General features: G+C 31.7%; 1 protein-coding gene across 1 annotated transcript; it reads right to left on the bottom strand.

Annotated features, from left to right (window-relative positions):
• Nucleotides 1-1073: 1073 nt before the first annotated feature.
• On the bottom strand, nucleotides 1074-3973 carry BAG7 (BCL-2-associated athanogene 7). Its single transcript, XM_089447250.1, has 4 exons — nucleotides 3845-3973; nucleotides 2634-3725; nucleotides 2234-2536; nucleotides 1074-1654 (listed from the first exon to the last, which is right to left on the bottom strand). Exons 2-4 carry the CDS (start codon nucleotides 3402-3404, stop codon nucleotides 1430-1432), a joined length of 1299 nt encoding a protein of 432 aa, XP_089303376.1. The 5' UTR covers nucleotides 3405-3725; nucleotides 3845-3973; the 3' UTR covers nucleotides 1074-1429.
• Nucleotides 3974-9752: the final 5779 nt, after the last annotated feature.

Genomic DNA, 9752 nt, shown 5'->3' with positions numbered 1-9752 from the left:
TTCATATGTAAAAGGCCACATTCAAACTCCTGGTCTTAAACGGTATGCAACGTTATATTGAGTTTGAAAACATAAAGAACTTAATCAAATATTTAGTTTTATATTGTATTTGTATATTTTAGTTTTATATTGTATTTGTATATTTTAGTCGGACGATATTAGGAAAAATATATTTTTTCAATATTTCTTATTTCTATCTTATCTAAATAAATTTTCTTTAAAATTTCTCTCTATCTTTTTATCCTAGTCTTACCTTCATCTTCTTGTCCTCGTCCTACCCTTGTGCTGTTGAGGGAGTGGGGAGGGAGTACTAGGAAGGAAAAAAAAAAAAATGTGTTAATCCTCGTCTTACCCTTGTGCTGTTGAGGGACTGGGGAAGGAGTATGAGGAAAAAAAGCATTTACATACATGAGAGTGGAGCGTGAGGAGAAATATTGAGAAAGACATTTATATATATATTTTATAGATTTTTGTAATTAGATTAAATAGATCTGTGGTCTCAGAGACAAAGTTGCTTTATACACCATATCAATTTAATGTCTAAAGACTAATATAGTAGTGACCTGACAATTAGTTGTTATTAGTCATTGTTATTATCTGATTCAATGTAAATTTTAGCAGTGACAAAAATCCACATTACTATTAAAAAAATGAATAAATCAACTTCAGCAGAAATATAATTAACTAAATTTTATTATAAATACATTTTATATAAAAAGTACTAATATTGTTAGTTAAAAACCTCTGCAAGATCTGCATGCCAATCAAACTGTGTAGAGAAAACCTGAAACTGAAATAGTTCAGTGGCACACCTTATCAAAAACAAATATCACAAATAAAACGTATAGCTACACAAATTCATTGTGCCAAAAGCCAACCCAGTCCACATCTTTGAAAAGAGAATTAATAGTGCAAACTTAAATTGCATAAAAGTATTAAATACAAAACAATACTCTAAAGTTAAAGAAAGGAAATTCATCGTGCCAAAAGCCCACCCAGTCCCACATCATTGAAAAGAGAATTACTAGTGCAAACTTAAATTGCATTAAAGTACTAAATACAAAACAATACTCTAAAGTTAAAGAAAGGATTCATACTGGAATTTAGTATTGGAAAAACACACTAGTATTGTAAACAGACATTGTGACAATTGGAGAGAAAATCCCTGCTGGAAATTCAGTTTCCAAAGTTAAAGAAAGGATTCATACTGGAATTTAGTATTGGAAAAACACATTAGTACTGGAAACAGACATTGTGAAAATTGGATAGAAAATCCCTACTGGAAATTCAGTTTCCATGTGTCTGCCAGATCACCTTGGGAAATGTACTGAGCTAACTGAATTGAAAATCATAACACTGGACCAACATTCATTCCGGTATTGAATTTTTCTGTGTAGAATTCAGCTCACAGTTCCTTCACATGGTAACATTATGAAAACAGACTTCCTACATTCTCCTCTTCCACCACATTGACAACCTGTGCAACTTCCGCGTCCATTTCCTTCCGAGGGGGTCCAGCTTCAGGCAAATCAAATTTTCTTCTACTGGAACCAACAGCACCCTTGTTGGCTGACTGAGGATCCACAGCATCCAGCATTGATTCCAACTCTTGAATCATTGACCTCCTTGCTTCCCTGACCAAATGGTTTGAGCCCTGCACGGATAAAAAAACCCAAATCCATCACAAGAAGGAAAACCTAAAACTCAGAGCCCTATCAATCAGTAACATCTACATCCCAAAGGTTGAAAACTGACCTAAAAGTGTACATTACCAAGTAAAAGAACTCCAAACGCATATACTCTTGGCAATGGAAGAATAACCCCTAAAAACTCATCACTCTGTCCAGAATAGACTAATTTCAAGCCAAAACCCTAATCCCATAAATCTGTTAGGGACCGACTATAACCCGTCCAAAACCTAAAACCCTAAGCTCATCGATCTGCTGGGGACAGACTACAACCATTCCAATATCCAAAACCCTTAGCACACTAATCAGCCAGTGACAAATTATTGAAGTCCAAAATCCAGAACAAGTTGGTTGTGACTGGATTAAAACCCATCATACATACCAATTAGTTGTTGTGATTCTAACAAGCTACAGGAATATAAAAGAAAAAGGATTATCAACCAAAAAAGCTAGCAATGCATGATATCAAAACACAGTGACACACTAAAAATAGCCCAAAAATGAAAGCAAGGAGTTTCCATAAAGGTGGGTAATTGTGTACATACCTCAATGGAATCGACTGTAAGTAAGAGGACAATAGTTTTCTCGCAAAATCTCTGTTTCTCCTCTGCATCCCTGCACAGATGCCGACGATAGGCATAGTTTGTGAATAGAGATCTGAGCTCCTTCAGCTTGGCCTTTGCTATAGCAAGGTCTCGTAGGCTGCGAAGGTTTTGGGAACGACGAACCAGATATTCCCGAAAGCAGGTCTGAATGATCACAGCAGCATCCTGGGGAGACAACTCCTTCTGCTTCCCCTTACAACTGAGTTGACCAGTTGCTGCAGCTCTCCTTTTGGCCAACACACCCTGCCATGTTACACACAAATAGTTGTCAGCAAAAGAAGAACAAGAACAAGTAATGTGTTTGACAACATTTTCAACATAAGTTTCATCTTTGTCTTGCCTGGATTTTCTTACACGCCTCATCATCATCTGAGTGGCTGCTGCTGCTACTGCTGCTCCCACCGCCTTCTTCAAGTGGAATGACTCGGATCTTAGCATCTGAAGACTTGGTATCATTGATAACAGTATATTTTTCAACTCGAATGGTTTTGAACTCACCCTGCCGCGCTCCAGGAATTGTTATTGTGATGGGATCGGTGACTTTATTCTTAGATTCTTCCCATTTGTATGAAATCTTGCCCTTCACACCATTATCCCCCTTCCATTCTTGCTTTAAGGACTTCTTCACAGTACATGCACATGGCAGTGGCTTTGCTTTTTCAGGTTTAGTTTCCTTCTTGGCCTTCAAATCCTTGAGCTTTTCCACACTCATCTCCATCGCTGTCATTCGATCAGCCAGGTCCTTCACGAATTCATCCCTGCGGAACTGAGCTTTCTCTACTATTCTTTGAACAGCGAATGAATCCCCGCGTCCTCCTGTGGTCTGTCGAAACCTGCGAATGGTTTTGTGAGAAGGAGTTGTCTCCATCTCCATTGCTATACGATCTGTGCAGGCAAAGGTGAAGGGCTCCTTCTCTATGGCCTTCTTCACATTCGAATTGAAATCGCAGAGCCATTTCTTTCTGATGGCAAAGAAATCATCCTCCAATGGAAAAGGGTTCCACTCTAGGTCTATGTCTGCAACCATCGATTTTTCAAATATGCGTTTGTGGGTTTCTTCAATCCAGGAAGAGGATGGATTTGAGTCCACCCAGCTACAGTGCCCCGGCATATTTCTTTGGGTTGGGTAGGAAGAATGTCACTAAAACACAGAGCAAAGAACTCGGGAGCCGAACAAACTGTTTGAAGAAAAATCTAATCTTGAAGACGAAGATTTGTAATGCTCTGGTTACTCTGCCTGCTAAACGAGATATATACAAAGAGGGTAGCTGGACCAACAAATCCCTTTAAAAGTTTTTTCAAGTGGGCAAAGTGGAGGAGCAGGGAGGAGGACAATCAATAACCGAAAGAAGATCAAAAAAGAAAAAGTTTTCACTCCGTAAGATTCCTGATCTGAAATACAGACGCGAACCCACAGTCCACTAAGGCCGGTCTGAAGATGGAAAACAGAAAAGTTAGATTAAAAAACAAAATTCCCACGCATATATAATATTAAATTAAAAAGAGGAAAGAAGCACGCAAAAAATTTATGGGCACTCGAAATCTGCACACCGTAAATCGGGGATATGCGTTCTCGATATGGACGAGTTTCGGCAGCGGGCATGTGCTGAATTATGCTTCATCGGGCAAACCGCGATACGATATAATTCAGACAGAGGCTATATATATATCATATAAACTTATTTTAATTTAACTATTTTACAGTTTTAAGGTTTCTATTTTTTTAATCTAAAATTTATTTTGAATGTACAAATTGTTGATCAAATCATATTGGTTATTATTTAAAAAGTTTTTTGAAGGTATAAATCTATTTAGTGTTTTGAAAAACTCTTAAAATATATAAATTAAAATATTTAAATTATAAAGATTAGAAAAATTTACAAATTAAATTTACAAGTCTAAAAAAAATTCTGAATAAATTTGACAAAAAAATATGTTTTAAAACCTATAACAGAACAATCACACTACGTTATTCTCGCTTTCTAGTTATGAGTCCATTAGGTTATTAGTATAATGAGATGTTATCCGTTTTACTTAATTTTAAAAAATATTTTTAACTAATTTAATTTTAATATCGCTTAAAAAGTAAGGACCCCACTTTCATTACTTTAAATCCTATTAAAAAACATCTTTAACTAATTTTGATATCGCTTAAAAAATAGACACCCCAGCTCCATAACTAAGTCATAAATTCCAGGCACCCTGGTGAAATCTAACTCTTCAACCTTGCCCAGATTACTCTAACTATTATTACCCTAACTATTCACCGCAAATAAAATAAAAACACGAAACATAATATATAATTAAATTTTAGGTTTTGGCCCACAGAAAGACGAATCTCCGGATGGAGACGTACAGTTTGGGGATTGTTGGGGAAAAGAGAACTTCGCATTAATTGCAGTCAAAGGTTTTTGATCGGATCGTTTTAAAATAATGTCTTGGGATCATTTTAATTAAATTTGATAAATAAGTTTTCGTTGTTATGGTAGTTGTTTATAACGTGACTGTTTGAAAGTTTTTTTGGCGGGTATTTTCGGTCGAAATCCGGCAGGAATTTATTGGAATCGCAAGTTCGATAGATTGTTTCTGCACAATGAAAGCGTCCCAGGGGTTTTCCAGGGTGCTTAATCCAAATATGCAGTTAAAAAACCATTTTCAATGCAACAAATCAAGATTTAACCTCAATTTCTTCACCCGAATCTCCAAAAAGTCGCATTATAGACAACTCCGTTATAATGTGCTAGTTTAAATAGTCAACATAGTTGCCTAGAAAAGGTTGACTTTTTTCTTTTTTTTAAATTTGGTCAAAATTTATTAAAAAAATAGGATATAGTTGTTAAGTTGTGGAATTTGAAGTATACTATGGGTTTTTGATGATGCTGAATCTATTTTTAGTATTAAATTAGTGATTGAACCATTAAAAAATTTTAAGATTTTGCAATTGTTAAATTTCCATAAAGAATATTCAAGGCAAAATTGGCACCTCCGTATAACTTATGTGCATTGAAAAGTGACTTATGAGACAGTGAATACAAATTTAACAAAATAAAATGCATTAAAAAGTGACTTATGAAGCAGTGAATATAAAAAGTGACTTCCGAAGCAGTGAATAGAAATTCAACAAAATAGAATTTGAAAAATTTATTTATAACTGGAATCTTTATATGTCCAAATTCATAATTCCTAAATATTCAATTGTAAAGAAAATTTTCCCATGGGACAATAGAATAGAGGGTGATTGGGTGTATTGTTAAATCACTCGGTGATGTGAAGATCACCCGTTCAAGACTTTATGGCAAAAATTTAATCATGTTAAAAGCTAGTGTAGTCCAAACCAAATACTTAGATGGCTCTGAATGAAGTTTTTTCAGGCCAATCACGAAATAATATTTTTAATGATTTAAATGTTCTTTAAGTCAAAATTTCTCAAGCCAAAAGATAAAGTTTATAAGACAAAAAAAAAAAAAAATGAGAAGGAAATTTTATTTTTGAAAAAAAAACCGTTTTTAACAAAGGGTATGAGAGAAGATTGAAAATGATTCTAGATCTTGACAAAGGGTTTAAAAGTTGATTGAAAATTTGGAAGTGCAAAGCAGCATGTTGCAGGGCCGTATTTTGGAGTACAGTAAACAAGGACGTCCACATCCATGTTCTCACTTGTGAGTCACATGACAATCCGAAAATTGTTGCCAAAATTGTAGTTTGAACTCTGCCCACTGACAGTGACACATGATATATCGGAAGGCTATCTCATCTTTTCCAATAAATCAATAGTCGATGGTACCATATAATCATGCCTACAAAAAAGGCTTTCATCTTCAAATATTTCGTTGGGATGTGCATTAAAGAATATGCATATGCACGTTTATAAATGAGTATTCAAATTAATTTCGTAATTTATTTGTCTAAAAGTTAGTAGGGATTTTTTGGAATCATAAGTTTGAGTTGTAAGCTCTTCAAATTTCAATGCTTAAAAAGTTTTTAAGAGTGTTGAATCTATATATGTAATAGAAAATTCATTTTAAACAACAAAAATTAAGATTTGGCCAAAAAAAATTAACCAGCGAAAACATGTTTAGACAACACCATAAATTATTTGGAAATTTTATTATAATTCAATAGTTGTTAAATTAGTAATCGGGAAATTATTATCAATTATTATTTGTGAAAGTTCATTGACTCTTTATTACTATTTGTGAATATATTCTGACTTTTTAATATTTTTTTTGAGGAAAACTATCATCTTTGTTGGTGGCCCGGGTTAGACTTCTACTTTTGTGAAATCCTTTTGGGTTTTTGGTTGTTCACTGGCTAGGGTCCATAAAGGCTCAAACTTACACTAAGGTCAATTGTTTCTAACTCTTGGGTCATTCACTTGCTAGGTTCTATAAAGAAATAAACTTCCACAAAGATGGGCTTAAATCTTGGGTCATTAATCTATTTCTTTACGTCCAAGAAAAATGAAAGTGGTAAAATTTATTGCCCCGAGAGGCTCATTCTATGACCTAGTATGAGAACCAGTATGAGGGGATGACACATGTCCTTTTCAAAAATAAAAAATAAAATATTCTCTAAATAAAAACAATTTTCTCAATAAGAAAAACAAAAATGAATATACATATTTGGTTAGTTTTAATTAAAAGCATTATAAAACATCAATAATCCTACTGTCACTTAGGAGATGTGGTAAAATATTTCACTCTCATTGTGAGCTATAAATAAAATATTTTGATGTTCATGTCAAGCAACATAATTTTATATCAACCTTTAAAAGAGATAAAGTCCTTAAAAATAAAATAAAAAACTTATATTTTCACTTTTGAATGGGAGAAAGATATATAACTCTTGTATTTTTTACAAACATTTCAATATAAAACTTGAATAAACAATTGGAATATTCATATTGGTTATTTCAATATCAATTTTACATATATGTATATATAGAAAAATAAAGTTTAATATTTACTGTAGCAAAATGTTCCAATGCCAAAAAAATGAAGTAATCAAAATAAAAATATGCAATTACTTCTTAAAAAGAGTAATAATATATTAGTGCGTTAAAAAATGCAATTAAATAATGAAAAATTACATATGTGTGTGTATGGAGAGAGTACCAATATAGATTCATCCTAACCATGGATATATCAAGCATCAAGAATGATCAATTCTCTTGACGTGTAAACATGTTTTCAAGTTTTGACTCTAAAATAAGTTTGCACCTCAAGAAATTTGATTCCTCTGCGTGCTTGCTAGATCTGTGGTTAAGATGGTTATACACTGGTCATAATTTAGTCGTAAAATAGAAGTGAGGATATTAATGACTTGTTCTTATTCACGAATATAAGTTGACTCATCTGTGGTTAAGATGGTTATACACTTGTCATAATTTACTGGTAAAATAGAAGTGAGGATAGTAATGACTTGTTCTTATTCATGAATGTAAGTTGACTTATCATTGTTATTTCAAAGAAAATCATGTCATTAAATAAATTCATTATTGACTAGTAATAGTGGAGTTTCACTCTCCTCAAATATTTTTGAGTTTTTTATCTTAACATAAATTTTTTTAGGGGAGAGGAGTTTCTAACCCATCTAACATCCTTGATCTCTTAGGTAGCAAACATGTATTATTATATATATATATATATATATATATATATATATATATATTAATGGAATAAATTAATAAATAGATAAATTTAAATTTTTTTTAATTCTAATATTTTTCCATATAAAATCATGGAAGGTCCACAATTCGAATATCCATATGGGTTATTTTCGTATCAATTTTACATAGAGGTATATCTAGAGAAATAAAATAAAAATAAAAAATAAAAGTTTGATATTTACTATAGCAAAATTTTCTAATGTCCAAAGAAATGAAGTAATGAAAAAATTCATTTACTTTTAAAAAGAGATAATATATTGGTGCATTCAAAAATGCAATTTAAACAATGAAAAATTACATATGTGTGTATAGAGAGAGAACCAATATAGATTCATCATAACCATAGATATATCATGTATCAAGAAGGATCAATTCTCTTGAAGTGTAAACGGTTTTTCAAGTTGTGACTCTAAAATAAGTTTGCACATCAAGAAATTTGATCCCTCTCGGTGCTTGTTCGATCAGTGGTTAGGATTTGTATTGGTCATAATTTAGTCGTCAAATGGAAGTGAGGGTAGTGATGACTTGTTCTTATTCATGAATGTAGATTGACTCATCATTGATATTCAAGGAAAATCATGCCATTAAAAAAATTCATTATTGACTAATAATGAGTGGAGTTTCACTCTCCTCAAATATTTTTGAGTTTTTTATTTTAACATAACTTTTTTTTTAAGGGAAGAAGAATTTTAAGTTTATTCTTAACCTCTATCCTTACTCTTTGATCTCTTAAGTAGCAAACATGTACTATTAAATATATATTAATGGATTTATTAATGGAATAATTTAATAAATAGATAAATTTCATTTTTTTTTAATTCCAATATTTTCCATGGAAAGGTCCACCGGAAGGGACCACAATTGGAATATCCATATTGGTTATTTCAATATCAATTTTAGAAAGAAACCTCTATATATATATATATATATATATAAATAAAACTCAATTACTTCTTAAAACCAGTAATAATATATTAGTGCATTCAAAAATATATTTTAACAAGAGCCAAGTGACAACATATCATTGCTTATTTGTATACGTGAATTGTGTGCATATAGTTTATAGTTTATTTAGTTAAAATGATATGTATGAAGATGAAATCATTACAACAGAACTTTTTAACACATCAGATATAGCTCAAGCTCACACACAGGTTACGCAACTTTGTTTCACATATCCCTTTGATGTCAAATCTAAAACACAAATTGAAAAACCATTAATCTCATACAGAAAAACATATAACTAAATTTAATAAGAAACCAATTACAATATATGGAAATTTTAGGTCTAACTAATTCCTAAAAACAAAGATAAAATAAACCTAAGTATCTTGAAACTAATTCCAAGATATTCAATTTTAATTTCTAATTTCAAAATATTCAATTTTAATTTCTAAGTGTAATTTTATAGATTAATTTTAATCCAAGAAAAACATAAGCTTTTGATAATATCATTTTTTTTCTAGCTAAACCTATTTTAATGTTATTTATTTACTTGGGATGGAAAAACAAGTTTTTTTGCAAAAATAACTTTTACCTAGCATTTTCCAAAATGACATTGGTGTCTTTGTTTTTTTAATTTAAATAGGAAAAAACATTGCAGTACTCTCCTTGGTTGTTTACTGATATTTCCAGTTATTATTTTAATAGAAATTTTATTTCTTATAACAAATAAGAAAATAATTGGAGCACTTTGACATTTTCTCCACTTTACATCAGATCAGGGAACAAGAATAAACAACAGAAAAGTGGTTGTGGTGATTGTTAGTTTTTAGAATTTGAATAAAATTT

The sequence above is a fragment of the Pinus tabuliformis genome, chromosome X, assembly GCF_031772625.1.
Source record: "Pinus tabuliformis cultivar Carrire ecotype Pingquan chromosome X, CPIR1, whole genome shotgun sequence".
NCBI lineage: Eukaryota > Viridiplantae > Streptophyta > Pinopsida > Pinales > Pinaceae > Pinus > Pinus tabuliformis.
The sequence above is the reverse complement of the archived record's forward strand: the minus strand, read 5'-3'. Positions and strand labels throughout refer to the sequence as shown.